This window comes from Leptonychotes weddellii, chromosome 2 (assembly GCF_054177405.1).
Source record: "Leptonychotes weddellii isolate Sample4059 chromosome 2, ASM5417740v2, whole genome shotgun sequence".
NCBI classification, from domain to species: domain Eukaryota; kingdom Metazoa; phylum Chordata; class Mammalia; order Carnivora; family Phocidae; genus Leptonychotes; species Leptonychotes weddellii.
Window position 1 is genome coordinate 28,921,514 of NC_138370.1, and position 16,950 is coordinate 28,938,463.

Here is a 16,950-nt window from a genome sequence, read left to right on the forward strand (position 1 = left end):
CTCAAAGCGTGATCCTCAGACTGGCATCCTTGCCACCGCCTGGGAGCTTGTTAGAAATGCAAGAATCTCAGGCCCCACCCCCAGACTTTTCAGCATCTGCAAAGTACTGCTCGATGCCGCTATTTTGTTAAAACAGACTCTTGGGAGGAGGAAGGTTTGGAACTAGGTTTTTAAGTTGTAGAGCTTTCTGGAAAGTTTCATTCTCAGAGAGAACAGCAAGAAAATACTCATGCAAGAAGTTAGTATGGCTGCTTGGTGGAGAGACAAAATGGACACAGCTTGGGTAAGTTTCTGGGAAGTAATCCAGCAACAATTAGAAACCGGCTCATATATGTCCTGGTTTTGTTTTTATTTTTTAAGATTTTATCTATTTATTTGGCAGAGAGAGACACAGCAAGAGAGGGAACACAAGCAGGGGGAGTGGGAGAGGGAGAAGCAGGCTTCCCACGGAACAGAGAGCCTGACATGGGGCTTGATCCCAGGACCCTGGCATCATAACCTGAGCTGAAGGCAGATGCTCAACCAACTGAGCCACCCAGGTGCCCCCCTTTTTTTAAGTTTATTTACGTAATCTCTACACCCATGTGGTGCTCGAACCCACAACCCCAAGATCAAGAGTCTCATGTTCTGACTGAGCCAGCCAGGAGCCCCAATACTGTTTTTTCCTTCACACTCTTTTTATTCTCGAATCCAGAAGATCCATCAGTCAAAATAATTGCTTCTTAAATTTATTTTTTTAAGATTTTATTTTTAAGTAATCTCTACACCCAACATGAGACTCGAATTTACAACCCTGAGATTAAGAGTCGCATGTTCTATTGACTGAGCCAGCCAGGTGCCCTATTTATCCAAAATAATTAAATCCCATGGGTGAAACAGTACTGTTTTGAAATTTGGTTTTTAACATTTGCTGTTCAAGCCAGAGGGAGCAGCTCAAGCAAAAAAAAAAGACAAAAGTGAACTGCATGCAGAGTGGGGTGCTGACTGCTTTTGAACATTTCAGAGGAGCCAATTATTCATAAGACATCATGGTTTGTTAGAAATTAAATGATCACCTGTTTGACCTCATACAGGTGAACCAACCAGGATTATGGACACTGGGGCTACAATAAAATGTTCTAATTTGCAGCTGAGGACTATTGAATCACATACACTCACATAAAGATGTGTGAAGCAAGTTTTCCAGAGGGAAATAACTTAGCTGTGAGTTCTTTTTCTCTTAAAGATTTTATTTATTTGAGAGCATGCACAAGAGAGCATGAGTGGGGGGAGGGGCATAGGGAGAGGGAGAAGTCGGCTCCCCACTGTGCAGGGGCTGGATTCCCAGGACCTTGGCTAAGGCAGACGCTTAACCCAACTGAGCAACCCAGGCACACGGATACAAGGGGGTGGGGGGCAATCCAGATGGAGGGAAGCAGGACCCTAGAGATCTGAAGATGGGATGGGGTATCCTGAGAATGGTGGGTTCCAACAGGACCGGGGCTCATTGGCTGGGCACTCTTGAACACGGAGCGGAGTCTGCATTTTCTCTGAAAGGCAGTAAGTAGCTCGCTAAGGAAAGATGTAGTGCTGCAGATGTCGAAGGACTGGCCGGGCCGAACTGGAGTAGGAAACCCTGACCCCGGCAGATTGGGGTGTGGTAATCCTAGTGAGGTGAACAACTACAATAGGCTGGAGGGAGGCACAACTGAAAAGGGACAAATCTCCAGACTGATCTGGAGAAAAATGAGGAAGGAGATGAGTCTTTTTTTTTTTTTAAGCCTTTATTTACTTCTGATTTGAGCAACACTTGCACACTGTCAAACACTTGGAAAACAGAGAGGAGAGAATAAGAGGCAGTCTTTTATCAACCCACTGCTCAAGAATAACGATTGTGAGCATTCTGAATACTGTGTTTGAGGATGAGAGAATGGGCTCCATATTTTCACCAGGGCCAGGCGAATACACCCTCCAGTGGGCAGATGGAGACAGCTTTCTGGCAAGCGGGGGAGTTCCCTGTGATGGACAGGGAGAGCGTCTAAAAATGGGAAGTTTCTCCCATTTATCCATCCTAAATTTCTAACCCGGTGCTATTAGTGATCTATTAACCTTTATCTTGAGCAGCTGCCCAGTGTGGGGGATGCCTTGCTTTCTAATTCTAGAAATTAGGTCTGGTTCCACTGAGCCTCACCCATTTTTACCCACAGATGACCTGGCTCTGGAATTCTCCTAAAATCTTTTATTTATTTGAGAGAGAGAGTGAGTGAGAAAGAGAGAGAGAGAGAACACAAGCCAGGGGGAGGGCAGAGGGAAAGGGAGAAGCAGACTCCCCACTCAGCAAGGAGCCTGATGTGGGGTTCAATCCCAGGACCCTGAGACCATGACCTGAGCCGAAGGCAGATGCTTAACTGACTGAGCCACCCAGGTGCTCTGAATTCTCCTAAATCTTGAAACTCAAATATTCTCTGACTTCAACCTCTCCCCATTCCAGTTCCTGCCTTCTCATCTGGACGATGAATTCCCTGTTTTTCTGCTTCCTCTGGTGTCATGGTTAATCATCTGAACTGCTTTCTGGCTATCATCTTTGATTGCCTTTTCTCTTGGCCCTTAATGTGCCTGGCAGAACTGAAAACTCAAGACTTTCATTTTCGCTGTCATACAGCCTAGTGCTGTTGCAGGAATTGGAAGATCTAACTGGAACCACCATAGCTGTGCAGGCTCAGAGCTCAGTGAGGCTCTGTACTATCTTGTGGTGTCCGAGGTCCTAATTAAGCCACGTCCGTATTTCCATCCTCCCGATTTCTTCCTGTCTCAGATGAATGGATTCTCTCCTTGCCATCAAGCCGAACTTCTCCATCGGCCAGCTGCCTCAGCTCTTTGACCCAGTCTCTTTAGAGAGCTGCTCCATCAACCACCACCTCTCCTATATTTTCAACCTCTGGCTCCCTACTGATGAATAAAAGTGTGTCATTAGCTCCGTCCCCTCACCCTGCATTCCCTTCCAGCTATCATTCAATTGTTCTCTCACCTTCACAGCCAAACATTTGTTTAGGGACTACTTCAAACATGTTACATGATTCTCTGAAGCTGTCAAATCAATCTAATGTGTCACTGCTGGCATTAAAAAAAAAAGATTACACAGAGTGCAGATTGTTTCATGAATCTTTTAATTGTAAATAATGTGTATACTGGGTCACACTGCAAAATGTATCATGTGAGTTGCGGTCAAACACTTGAAAGACACTGTTCTAAATCAGTGGTCTTCAAAATTTTGTTTGCATGAATTTATCATTGTTAAGTTTAATTACCGGCAGAGGATTTCAGGTGGATTGCAAACATTAGCATTGTTAAATAAAACTAAAAAGAAATTTCCACTGTAGTAATTTGACACCTGCCATCATCCATTCAAAAGATATATGAACAAGTTTTAATAGTTGGAAATTTTACATCATCTAATTTTCTCTCTAAACTCAGAATTGGGGGCGCCTGGGTGGCTCAGTCTGTGAAGCGTCTGACTTCGGCTCAGGTCATGACCTCGGGGTCCTAGGATTGAGTCCCACATGGGGCTCCTCGCTCAGCAGGGAGCCTGCTTCTTCCTCTGCCTGCCCTGCCTGCCACTCCCCCTGCTTGTGCTCTCTGACAAATAAAATCTTAGGAAAAAACCAAAAAACAAAACTGGGATGCCTGGGTGGTTCAGTTGGTTAGGGAGCCTGCTTCTCCCTCTGCCTGCCCCCCCTCCAAGTAAGTAAAATCTTAAAAAAAAAAAAAACAACAAAACAAAACTCTGAATTGTTCTTCTTCCCTCATAAGATAAAATGTAACATATATATAGATACATAATATACAGGAAATACCTATGTGTAAATATCTATTTTTATACTAGAAAGTTTATAATACTTCTCTGAAGTAAAGTTGATGGGACACCTGGCTGGCTCAATTGGTAGAGCATGCAACTCTTGATCTTGGGGTTGTGAATTTGAGCCCCATGTTAGGTGTGGAGATTACTTAAAAATAAAATTTTTAAGGGGTGCCTGGGTGGCTCAGTTGGTTAAGCCTCCAGACTCTTGATTTCAGCTCAGGTCCTGATCTCAGGGTCATGAGATCCAGCCCCTCATTGGCTCTGTGCTCAGCGGAGAGTCTGCTTCTCTCTTTCTCCCTCTCCCTCCCCTTGCTCTCTCTCTCAAATAAATAAATCAATCTTAAAAATAAAATAAATTAAAAATACATATATATAAAAGTCGAAATAACTTCCTGTGAGCACAAGGCTCTAGTGTCAAAATCTTTATTGCATAGAATTCAATTGATCAAATAAATGCATAAATTTTGATAATCAAACATCAAAATTAGAATTTTATTGGAGATGTAACTCTTAATGAGACTGAGAATTTCTTTCTTTAAATCCCATCCATGGATGAGTATCACCATTGCTAGAATGAGACAGGTTTAGCATCAATACTAATCCTATTTTTGGGCGCCTGGGTGGCTCAGTTGGTTAAGCAACTACCTTCGGCTCAGGTCATGATCCTGGAGTCCCGGGATCAAGTCCCACATCGGGCTCCCTGCTCGGCAGAGAGTCTGCTTCTCCCTCTGACCCTCCCCCCTCTCATGTGCTCTCTGTCTCTCATTCTCTCTCTCAAATAAATAAATAAATCTTTAAAAAAAAAATACTAATCCTATTTTTCATCTTTTATACATGTAAGAGCTGATAATCTTTGTTTACATAAATAAGCAGATGCCCATCTAGGATTTATTGAATCTGCTGAATACAATTCTCTGAACTCCTTCAAAGTTCTATGCCAAATCACATTGTGATCTACCATCAATTTTTTTAATTTAAATTTTCAATTACTTTAGATTTACAGAAGAATCACAAAGATAGTTCAAAGAGTTCCCCCATATAGCCTTGATCCAGCTTCCCCTAATGTTGACATCTTAAAGCACAGTACATTGATCAGAAATTAGAAATCAACATTGCTGTAATAGTATTAACTACAGACATTGTTAATTTCACCAGTTTCTCCACTAATATCCCTTCTCTGTTCCAGGATCTAATCCAGGATACCACACTGCATTTAGTTGTCATCTCCTTGTCTCCTCCAGAGTTTCTCAGTCTTTTCTTGTCTTTCATGATGTTGACAGTTTTGAAGTGTACTTATCAGTTATTTTCTAGAATGTCTCAATTTGGATTTGACTGTTTCCTCTTGATTAGACTGGGGTTATGAATTTTTGGGGAAGAATTCCAGAGATGAACTCCTTCTCATTGCATCATATCAGGGGGCAAATGATATCAATCTGATTTATTACTGGGGTGTTAACCTTGACCACTTAGCTAAGGTGGTGTCTGCCAGTTTCTCCATTGTAAAAATTACTATTTCCTTTTTCACATTTTATTGTTTAGAAGCAAGTAAGTCCAGTCCACACACTCAAGAGGTGGGATTCAAGCTCTACCTCCTGGAGGAAGCAGCACCACAGATTTTATGGCCGTATGTTAAAACCACCACTATAACTATTAAATATTTGGGGGGAGATACTTTGAATCTGTGAAAGTATTGTTTCTTCTTAAAGTTTCACCCACTACTTTTAGACTTTATCACCATCAATTTTTAAAATAATCTATCAGCTGGTAACTCAATTACGTCCTCCTTCAATTTGGTTGAAAGCAAATACGTGGGAACCAATTGCAAAATCCAAGTATCTACATATTTCCAAGTGTTCTTGTGTCTGGGGTCCCATAGGTTTGTACACCCTCGGGCAGTACATCATAGATCTGATTCAGGATTGGAGAGAGGTATGCCCTTCTTTTGTAAAATGGGAGAAGTGTCCTTAGACAACTTTGGAAAAATCAGGATGTACACGTTGATTTCCTGAAAACTGACCTGGTCTGAATACTTCATGAGGTTAGTATTCTCGAGTTTGAAGACATGGCTCTGAATGATTCTACTCCAGTGATTTCACCTACCAATACTGCCGTTAATTCCTCGAATTCTTACCTTTTGGTCGATACCTGTTCCCTTCTCCAAGGCAAATCTTCTTTCAACCAGTAAGTCCTCTAGCAACTTGGCTTCCTAATTCGGGCTTCATTTTCCTCCTCTTAAAATATTAAGCGGCTTGCAGCTTCCAGAACACACACTGCTGCTTACCTCTACCGCCTGGATATTCCATCCACATCCCCTCTCCGCCTCACCTGTGTAGCTGGGGCTCTGGATTCACAGTCTAGGCTAGATGGCCACTTGAAAACGTGCTCAAAGTGGCAGATCTCGAGGGCTGTAGAGCGAACTGCTTCTGGGGCGGGGCAGTGAGTGCTAGCTAACGTTTGTAGAAGTTTCCCACATTTCACGGTGAGGAATGTTTGCTGCACACCACAGCCTTCAGAGTCCGTAGGCACCCAGCGCTCTCAAGGCGCCTCGTCTGCGCGGTGATTTCCAGTGTTGGCCACGAAAACGCAGTGTCCAGCCCTGAAATGCAGTAAGCCCTAGAGAAAAGCCAACTAGTATTCTTGCCTCCAACGCCTTCACCCGGAGCAGCCCGGAGCAGTCCAAACCCAGAGACCCCGCCCGCCTCGGTCTGCCCGCCCCACCTTAAAGTGGGCTGGGAGTGCCCGTTCCTCAGGCAGGCTGTGGACCCATCAGGGGCCTTTACTGTTTGAAGATTACAAAGCCAGTCAGCAACTCACGCGAGAGGGAGATAGTATTCTCGCGAGAACTCTGGGAGGCGGCAGTGATGGCGGCGGCGGGAACCGGACCCGGACCCGGAGTGGATGCAGGACCCGGCCCAGCCGCGGCCGCAAATGCAACAGCGGCGGAAGAAGGGGAGACAAAACCGGTGGTAGCGGTGGCAACTGCCCCGGCTGGAGAGGGGACATCTGTTGCTCCAGCAGCGGAACCCGGTTCTGGAGAGGCAGAAAGCGGGTAAGACGTCCTGTAGCCCGAGGAGGACACAGGAAGGGAGGCCCTCCCTTCTTGGAATCCCGCGGCTCCTGGGAACCCTCCTGCCCGCCCCCTCCGAACCTAGGCCCTGCAGCCAACGGCTCGCCCTGCCCCCTCCAGGACTGTAGTCCCGCCCGCCGCTGGGCCCGTCCCCTTGGCCCTCCCCTCTGAACTGTATCTGAAACTACGCCCCTTTCCGCACCTTTCGCGGTCTGTGAGAGTCGAGGTTCTTGTTCTCTCTCCTGCTTTTGCATCCTAACGGGGCTCGAAGCTCTCTCTTCTAGCAGACACCCCTCAAATATCTCAGAGAAGAAACCACTTTGCGTTGCCGGACTGGAAGAAGTAACGGTTCCTCTGAAAACAGTGGGAGAGCTGCGTCCCTGCGAACCTTCCCCAGGACCAATTCCATCCCATGTAGTTTTGTCTGTAAGGGCCGATTAGGCTTCCCTGTGCCCTATGGGCCTGCGTCTGTCTAGGCCATGTTCTTCCTACCCCGGGGCATCCAGACTGAGAACAGGCTTAGTTGAAAAAGCTGTAAGAGTGTGAAGTTCAGCTGGACTTTGATCATTATCTTTGGGCATAGGCATTTTGAGGTTTGTTTCTCTTGAAAATTCTTACTTGAGTGCTTCCATTATCTTGTAGGGATGCAAATTCAGTCGACGTAGGTGGTGGTTTGGAGACAGAATCCTCTAATGGAAAAGATACACTAGTAAGTATTTCTTTTTGGATGTATGCAAGGCAAAATAGGTTTTAAACTTTTAAGTGAGTCAGAAATACAATTGGGTCAACTGACTGGATTTTCTAATTGCTCTGTGGACGCAGGAAGGTGCTGGGGATACTTCAGAGGTGATGGATACTCAGGCTGGCTCGGTGGATGAAGAGAATGGCCGACAGTTGGGAGAGGTAGAGCTGCAATGTGGGATATGTACGAAATGGTTCACAGCCGACACGTTTGGCATAGATACCTCGTGAGTATTTTTTGTAGTCTCTTCGAATCGCCTTGTAAAATAAATCTCAACATGTGCAACACCTGAATAATAGTTTGTGGGCAAATATAAAAGCATATTATTTCCTATGTCTTCTAACCCCTGTTCAGTGAGTAGTAGGATTTGAATCAGAAATTGTTTTAATAAGCTGAGCGTGCTTTCTACCTATTGAGCTTGTTTTGAGCTTACAATCTGGTTGGGAAACAAAACTGTGCAGTTATGAAGCACTGTATAAACAAATATGGGACAGTATCACTTAAACGTTGTATTGGGTGTTACGGATTTGGGGGTAAGGGTTGGTGTCTACGGTAGACAAACGCTGCTGTCAAAAATTTGAGATGACCAGTGCCTCTTCAGGCTTGAGCCGTTCTTTTTCCTTTTGGCTTCTAACTCACTCCCTTTAAGTAAGTATCCTGTGTTCACTCAGCATGTTTCCAATCTTCCTCTTCTAATGAATCAAAATCATTTTATGATTGATTGAGAATAAAAGGCTTTTTGCTTTATTGTAGGGATTCAGTCAACAGCTAGCAAGTGCTCGATATTGACTCACTGTCTATGGAAGTAATTATACTGCTGGCTCTCTGGTGTTCCTTATGGTCCATATTATGCAAGTAAATTTAGATTGTTTCAAGTCTTCATTATTAATTCTGAAATTCTTCCTCATTGGGTGGGTTTGCGAGGAAATACCTTCCTTTATAATTTTATGCTTTCTAGTTAAAAAGTTATAGTGGGTTTTAGAAATGCTAATGTTTAATTAACATGTGACTGGTGACCTAAGGTAGAACATTTAAAAAAGAAAAAAAATACTGAAGGATCTGGAAGAAAGAATTGATCTTAGTAGAAGGATCTGTAGGGAAAATATACAAGATAAGCAAAGCTGGTCACTTAGACAAGACCTAAAATCGGGCACCTTTGGCCAAGGAGAGTTTATTTGGATAGACAGAGCCTTGGAAATCTAAGGAAGAATCAAAGCACAGTTTGGAGTTTTGGTAGGAACAGTTTGCACCTGAATTTGAGAAGTTACACCTAAAGCCCAACTAGGTGGGACAGATTATCTTTCACAGCTGAGATGGAGGAAGCGCGCTAGCAGGGTTGGAAAAAGGTTGCTGTAAACACCTGATTGTATTTGAATTAAATAACAACTGCCTACATATCACTCGTTGGAGGCTTTGCTCTCTGTAGGTGATTTTATCACAGCGGGCTGTTGAACAGAAAGGTTTCGAGAGCAAGGTAAAGGCAAGGGAATTCAATCTTAACATTCACAAGAACGTTTCTTAATTTATTGAATGGTGGCAATAGACACACACCGGGAAGCTTCTCTTTGAGGATACCTTAAGCAAGTTTCAGCTGAGTCCAAGATAAACTTGCTTTTGATTTCTTCTCTTACAACTTGAACCAGTCTTGTGTTTTTCCGTTACTTTCTCCTTTTTAAGACTAAGGTCTCCCTGTACTCTACTTTTCCAATCGTTGGGTGCAGTCTCCACCCACCTCCTTCTCCAATGCATTGGTTCCCTCAGTTATATCCTCAGCATCTGCCATTTTTTTTAATCTCTCCCTCCATTGGCATCTTTCTCTCTGCCTCTAAACAGACAAGTCTTCTCTTGCCCCCAAACTCCCCTTTTAGAAGATTTCATCTTTGTGATACAGTCACCCTTAGTAGTTAGAATCCTTTCACTTCCGCCCACCACCCCCCCTTAGTCACCAAGCTTTACCAGTTTTTTCCCTTCTTTGTACAGTCTTGTCCTTTCGTTTATTAATTTCACCCTAGGTGAGGCCGAGGCCTTTACCTTCTTCTGGAACGGCCAAAAAAGCATCTTACATACATTTGCTTTTTCTAATCTCTTCCTTCAGACCCATCCTGTCATGAAACTTACAATTTTAACCATGTCACTTCCCCTTCAAGGAGTTCCCATTCCCCACAGAAAAAAATCCAACTCTACCTGGCTCCTTGCACTTCTTACCTTTCAAGCCTTACTTTTTTTTTTTTTTTTTTAAACCATATCCCTGACAGATCCCCTCTCTGGGACAAATTTGTTTACAGCAGTTTGCCCCTCTGCCCCCTAGTTGGTCCCTTTCTCCTCTCTATACATAGTTCACCTAGAGAAAAGAAAACTGACTCATCTTCCCAAATCCAGTTCATAACTTATGTCCTCTAAAAATCTTTTCTAACTCTTAAATGTGAAGTTACTACTTGGATCCTTAAAGCTCTTATAGACTAATTGTCATCTGTAGAATTCCTTTGGTGATGAGACAAATAATGTTTTGTGACTTGCGTGTTTTCCTGAATAATGATGTACATTTTTAGAAAGATTTTATTTATTTATTGTAGAGAGAGAGAGAGCAGTGGGGAGGGGCTGAGGGAGAGGGTGGAGGGGAGAGAATCTCAAGCAGACTCTGCACTCAGCATGAGCCCAATGCAGGGCTCGATCTCCCAACCCCGAGATCAGGACCTGAGCCAAAATCAAGAGTTGGACACCCAACCTACTGAGTCACCCAGGCACCACACAATTATTTACATTTTTAATTAATCTTGTCATAGTGTCTGTTTGCCCTTTCGAACAGTGTTATTGGCACTTTAAATAAATATTTAGGTATTTAAATATAATTTATGTACAGACATTTATAAAACTGTATTTAAATATAATTTACATACAAATATTTAAATATAAATATATTTAAAGAGGCTGCTTTGGGCGCCTGGGTGGCTCAGTCGGTTAAGCGACTGCGTTCGGCTCAGGTCATGATCCCAGGGTCCTGGGATCGAGTCCCACATCGGTCTCCCCGCTCTGCGGGGAGCCTGCTTCTCCCTCTCCCACTCCCCCTGCTTGTGTTCCCTCTCTCGCTGTGTCTCTCTCTGTCAAATAAATAAATAAAATCTTAAAAAAATAAATAAATAAAGAGGCTGCTTTGCCTTCTTCCACAACTGGCCTGGCATACTTTTTTTAGGTGCTCAAATACTATAATAAAATAGCTTGGACAAGGTCCCAGTGAGACCTTTCCTGGTGCTGAATTATCTGCTATGGTAGATAATGTCTTATTAAATTTTTGTAACAGAAAAATCCAGGTAGGGACACCTGGGTGGCTCAGTTGGTTAAGTGTCTGTCTTTAGCTCAGATCATGTTCCCAGGGTCCTGGGATCGAGTCCTGCATTGGGCTCCTTGCTCAGCAGAGAGCCTGCTTCTCCCTCTGCCTGCAGCTCCCCCTGCTTGTGCGTGCATGCATGCTCTGTCTCTGAGAAATAAAACCTTTTTTTTTTTTTTTTAAGATTTTATTTATTCATGAGAGGGAGAGAGGCAGAGGGAGAAGCAGGCTCCCCACTGAGCAGGGAGCCCGATGCGGGACTCAATCCCAGGACCCCGGGATCATGACCTGAGCTGAAGGCAGACACTTAACCGTCTGAGCCACCCAGGTGCCCCCAAATAAAACCTTTTTAGAAAAATCCAGGTATTTGTAAAAATACAAGCCCTGTTTTGGTTTTGACGACCATTTTAAGTTTTAATAGTATATTACTATATTGACATTTTTTACCTTACTTTCACTGTGGGCAAAGGATCCTTGTTGATTCCGTTGATTTACTTCTCATAAAGAAATATGTATTGAGAAGTTCACTAATCTGTTTAATCTGGCTGTTCTGCAGATCCTGTCTACCTTTCATGACCAACTATAGTTTTCACTGCAATGTGTGCCATCATAGTGGGAATACCTATTTCCTCCGGAAGCAAGCAAGTAAGAACAAACTATGGAGTGCTGCAAAATTGTCCTCTGGTTAGCTGCAAAAGAAAAGGGACTTGGACGTAGCAGAATCAGGAAAACTCTTCCTGGTAGCTGGTAGAAGTTCGGGTTTAGCTCTGAATAATGGCTATTATCCATTTCAGATCAATGATGACTCTACTTTTTGCTGCTGTAATTGTTAGTTTGTGGACCACCTAGTTGAATATTCTTTTGGTAATAGGGGTATAATACTACAGATAACTTTTTGTTTTTGTTTTTGCTAGACTTGAAGGAAATGTGCCTTAGTGCTTTGGCCAATCTAACATGGCAGTCCCGAACACAGGATGAACATCCGAAAACCATGTTCTCCAAAGATAAGGTAGAGAAGAAATTAATGTAATTGCAATTATGCCCAAGAATCAGGTGGAACTTTTAAAATATACTTTTCAACAATAAGTACTTTCCCCCCAATTTTTATGAATATATGACTATAGATTCAGTTGTTACGTGTTACTTACTTCATGTGATTTACTAACTTCTTGAATGTGCATAGTATGTCACTTGGCTTAGCTGTTAGTTGGATGAATCCTTAAATAGTTTTGGTTGGCTTTATAGAGAAGCAAACAACTGTCCCACAATTAATCAGATCTTGAGGTGGACCTTCTCAGCAGCTCAGTTTAGCTATATTTACAGATGATTATTACAGCTTTTGTCAGAGGGAAGGGGATGGGCTTATTTAAACGAATTATCCTTTATTATTAAACTGCAAAACCACATGACCAAAGTCAGGAATCAAAATTAGATGATTAGCCCATCCATGAGTCTTTCCTACTGTGATTCGTGGTAAGAAAATGAAGTAAATTTTAAAACAGTGGAGTTTACATTATGCCTAGCGTACATTTATACCTACCCACTTTCATTTAAAACTGAAACAAAAATTTCACCAGTGCTTACTCTCGGATCTTTTCCCTCTGTACTCTTGTTATTTTCTATTTTAGTCAGTGCTAGTTTTGACCTACAAAATTGATTTTATAACCTACTAATTGCGATCTACAGTTTGAAAGACACTGGTATGGGGTGTCTGGTGAGACCAATATAGTTGGGATCAGATCTGCAAGGGATTTTCTACTGAATAGAAGTTAGGACTTAATCCTGCAGACTGGAGTAGTCAGCAGACGGCCCCCTCACCTTCTTTTTATTCCTGCATTAGAGGTGTGCTGTGATCAGATTTGGTTTTTTTCTTATTTTTTCCCCCAAATTATTATTTTGAATTTTTCAAACATAATAGAAAAATTCAGATAGTACAGTGAACATCTGTTTATTCTTTACCTAAATTTGCCGGTTGTTAATATTTTATTGCATTTGCTTTATCACCCAGTGTCTGTTTTTTCTCCCTAAGCTATATGAGACTGAATTGAACACTATACCCAGTATTCTCTCATAACCACAATACAGTGATCATACTCAGAAAATTTAATGTTGATGTATACTACTGTCTAATATATGCAGATTTTATTTTTTATATAAAGTATATAGCTATATTTTCTCACTGTTATTCTTAATATCCTTCATAGCTTTTTCCTCCATCCAGGATCCAGGCAAGGATACACATTACATTTAGTTGTAATGTCTCTCTCTATCTCTCTCTCTCTCTCTCTCTCTTTCTCTTTCTCACAACCCTGAGATCAGGAGTCGCATGCTTTCCCCACTGAGCCAGCCAGGTGTCCGTGTAATGTCTTTTTTGTCTTTAATCTAAAACAGTTCCTGAACTTATTTTACTTTTTTTTTTTTGGTCTGCTATGGCATACATTTGTTTGTTTATTTAAGTAATCTCTACACCCAACGTGGGGCTCCAGCTCATGACCCCAAGATTAAGAGTTGCATACTCCTCTGACTTGAGCCAGCCACGCGCCGCGGTGTGCTGTGACATTAAAAATTTTGAGGAGCCTAGGGGCGCCTGGGTGGCTCAGTTGGTTAAGCAACTGCCTTCGGCTCAGGTCATGATCCTGGAGTCCCTGGATCGAGTCCCACATCGGGCTCCCTGCTCGGCAGGGAGTCTGCTTCTCCCTCTGACCCTCCCCACTCTCACGTGCTCTCTCTCATTCTCTCTCTCTCTCAAATAAATAAATAAAATCTTAAAAAAAAAAAAATTTTGAGGAGCCTAGACAGTTGTTTGGCATGATCCTCCTCAATTTGCATTTATCTGATTGTTTCCTCATGATTGAGCTCAGGTTAAACTTTTTTTTTTTTAGAGAGGGAGGGGAGAGGAGGGGCAGAGGTGCAGCAGGAGAGGGAGAGAAAGACTCTCAAGCAGACTCCACACCAGTGCAGAGCCCGATGCCTGATCTCACAACCCTGAGATCGTCACCTAGCCAAAATCAAGAGTCAGATGCTTAACCAACTTAAACATTTTGGGCAAGAATATTATGTAGATAGTGTATATTTTTCTTGTATCACATCAGGAGGCATAAAATAGTTTGTTTTATTATTAGTAGTCCTAAATTTGATTGCTTGGGTAAAGAGGAGGTATCACCAGATTTCTCCATTGTAAAGGGACAGACATATTCTCTTTGTAATTATTAAGCAGTCTGTGGGTGATGCATTGAGATTGTGTGACTGTCTTGTTCAAACCCTTTCAAGCAGTGGTTTTAGCAACCACTGATTATCCTAGCCTGAATCAGGTTAATAGAGTAATCATTGTGAAAAAGAATACATTTATTGCTTGCAGTTCTTCTGTGAAAAGGGGTTTTCCTTTCTGTCCATCCTTTTTTTTTTTTTTAAGTATCACTGCGGATTTGTGGATTTTTATAGTCTGTTACTGGATTTCTGATTTCTGGTGCTCAGATTTGACCAGTGTAGCCCCATTTAGGCTGACTCCTGATACTTTGTGATATGTCCCTATCAGTTTTTGAACTCTTCCTTACTTTCTGGAACAACAGAATATTCCAGACTTCTTTTCGACTTTCCCCGATTCAACCCTCGTTCCTTTTATTTTATTGTTTGTTTATTTATTTTAAAGATACTATTTTTAAGTAATCTCTACACCAAACATATGGGGCTTGAAATTACAATCCCAAGATCAAGAGCCACACACTCTACTGACTGAGCCAGCCAGGCGCCCCAACCCTGGTTCCTTTTGGTAAAGATTTGGTTTTCTGGAACTAACTAGTGGAAGGTATTAGTGGTAGACTCTGACTCTGGTGGACTTGGGAAGAATGGTGAGAGTAGGGGAAGGTCGATGTCAGAAGATCAAACTCAGATATATTTTTAGTCACACCAGCAAGAACTGGCAAGGACCACAATCAAAGCAGCAGGGATTGAGAGGAGGCCGGATTGGTGAGAAATTTCTGAAATCTGAAAATTCATTTGGTGTTGGTTTAGATGTGAAAGTCATACACAAGAGAAGAATCAAAGATGACTCCATGGTTTCTGGCTTGTGGTTCTAGGTGATAGGTGATTCTGAGCATTAAGAACAAGAATAGAAATCGGCAGAGCAGGTTTGTGAGGTAGGATACAAAGTTTAGTTTTTTTGTGTTGTTTTGTTTTTAGAGGGTGGGGGTGAAATGCAGAGGAAGAGGGAGAGAGAGAATCTTAAGCAGGCTCTACACCCTGGATCTGGATGCGGGGCTCAGTCTTATGACCCTGAGATCATGACCTGAGCCAAAACCAAGAGTCAGATGCTTAACTAACTGAGCCACCCAGGCGCCCCCAAAGTTTAATTTTCTTACAAGAAGTTTGAGGTGCCTGTGGGGTGTCCACAAAGGGATGTCGGAAGCAGGTAGAAATAGGAACTCAGGAGAGAATGATTTAGGAGTATTTTCCAAATGGCACCCAAAAGAATGGGGTAGATCTTTCCCTCCAACTGGATTGTAAGCCCTATGTAGCTAAGATTTGTATATACTTATTTGAAATTCCTCAGTCTATATGTTGTTTGCATGCAATTACATGTTTGTTTAATCGTGAAAAGACTAAACATGGATTTTTCTCTCAATTCTGACAAGGTCTTTGAAAATGCTGCAGTTTTCTTTCCTTTTTTGTGAGTATAACTTTGAAAGCAACTATAGAAATCTTAATATATTTTGTTTTAAAAATTAGGATATCATACCATTTATTGATAAATACTGGGAGTGCATGACGACCAGACAGAGACCTGGGAAAATGACTTGGCCAAATAACATTGTTAAAACAATGGTGAGTAGACTAAAATGATTAGACTCGACATTTCGAAAGTCAGTGTTCTTTGTAAGAATTAAATTTGTTTTAGTCTCACTGAAATAATGTGATGACTAAGAAAATGAGAACAACTTAGTTTTAAATCTTGGAGAGTAAGGTATCACTAATTGTAAATTTTAACAGGTTTCACACGTCACAAATTGTGTCTAAAGAGAATATCATATCACCCTGGTTGTTTTATACACGACACTGATACCTTTGTCCACTGTACTTTTGCAAGTATAATTTTATATTGACATTGCAGACTATTTTTTCCTTTGCTTTAAAAACAAAAACAAATAACACTGTTCTAAACATTATTGTCCTTAGAATTAAAGAGAGCACCTGGGGAGAAGCCAACAGCAAGCTGTTAACAGTGCTTATCTCTGTGAGGTGGAGGGATAGGTGAGGATTCCGAAGGACTTTGGCTCTCATTTTTTCAAGTTTCTCTGTTTGAATTTTTGGATGGTCATGTATTAATTTTCTAATCAGAGGGAAAAGCAATACTATCATTTTGGGAGATTACACTTAGGAATTGGAGTTGCTGGTTGATCATCCATTCAGTACTACTTTGAAGTATAAAATTTCCAGTAACACTAAAATACTGCTTCCTTTTAGAGTAAAGAAAGAGATGTATTCTTAGTAAAGGAGCATCCTGATCCCGGGAGTAAGGACCCAGAAGAAGATTACCCCAAATTTGGACTTTTGGATCAGGTATTTTGTACTCCCCTTTTGATTTAGAGTCCGAGAATCAGGTTTTGTTAACATTTGTCTATTTGCCCCTGCCATTACAGACCTCTAACATGGTGGGCTGCAGGTAAAGTGTTTCTGCTGTGTGTGCAAAGAGCCCTCACCTTAAACCAGGAGACTAGCGTTTTAGTTCTGGCTCTTCCCCTTAATGTTATAACTCTGTGCATATCCTTTTTATCTTTTTTAACTTTAATTTCCTCCCTTATAAATAGGCTGTGCCAAGTTATTTCTCATTTTTCAAAGTTTACTCTTAAAAACATTTGTTATTATGAAAAAAAATTTGTTGTGAATTAGAATTTGTGTTGTGTATCTAGCATAAAAGGACGAAAAAGAAAATTTCCACTCTCTTTGTTTATGGCAGGGGTTACATTTGGCATGTCAGGAGG

The 16,950-nt window shown here is 41.9% G+C and overlaps 1 protein-coding gene and 1 long non-coding RNA gene across 5 annotated transcripts in view; one reads left to right on the top strand and one right to left on the bottom strand.

Moving 5' to 3' along the window:
• Nucleotides 1-340: 340 nt before the first annotated feature.
• On the bottom strand, nucleotides 341-6,566 carry LOC145717900 (uncharacterized). Its single transcript, XR_014141407.1, has 2 exons — nucleotides 5,970-6,566; nucleotides 341-1,529 (listed from the first exon to the last, which is right to left on the bottom strand). It is a non-coding gene; the product is annotated as an uncharacterized LOC145717900 (long non-coding RNA).
• Nucleotides 6,567-6,650: 84 nt separating this feature from the next.
• The window catches only part of ASH2L (ASH2 like, histone lysine methyltransferase complex subunit), a 28,359-nt gene continuing 18,059 nt past the window's right edge, over nucleotides 6,651-16,950 (top strand). The window contains exons 1-7 of one of the 4 annotated variants that reach the window (XM_081809114.1): nucleotides 6,651-6,887; nucleotides 7,548-7,614; nucleotides 7,722-7,873; nucleotides 11,529-11,617; nucleotides 11,887-11,981; nucleotides 15,698-15,793; nucleotides 16,433-16,528. In XM_081809114.1, the coding sequence (XP_081665240.1) occupies nucleotides 6,700-6,887; nucleotides 7,548-7,614; nucleotides 7,722-7,873; nucleotides 11,529-11,617; nucleotides 11,887-11,981; nucleotides 15,698-15,793; nucleotides 16,433-16,528 (783 nt within the window). In that variant the 5' untranslated portion in view covers nucleotides 6,651-6,699. Of the gene's footprint in view, nucleotides 6,888-6,943; nucleotides 7,332-7,547; nucleotides 7,615-7,721; nucleotides 7,874-11,528; nucleotides 11,618-11,886; nucleotides 11,982-15,697; nucleotides 15,794-16,432; nucleotides 16,529-16,950 lie in introns of those variants that run through there. The other 3 variants (XM_081809100.1, XM_081809108.1, XM_081809119.1) reach the window with 3 other exon arrangements.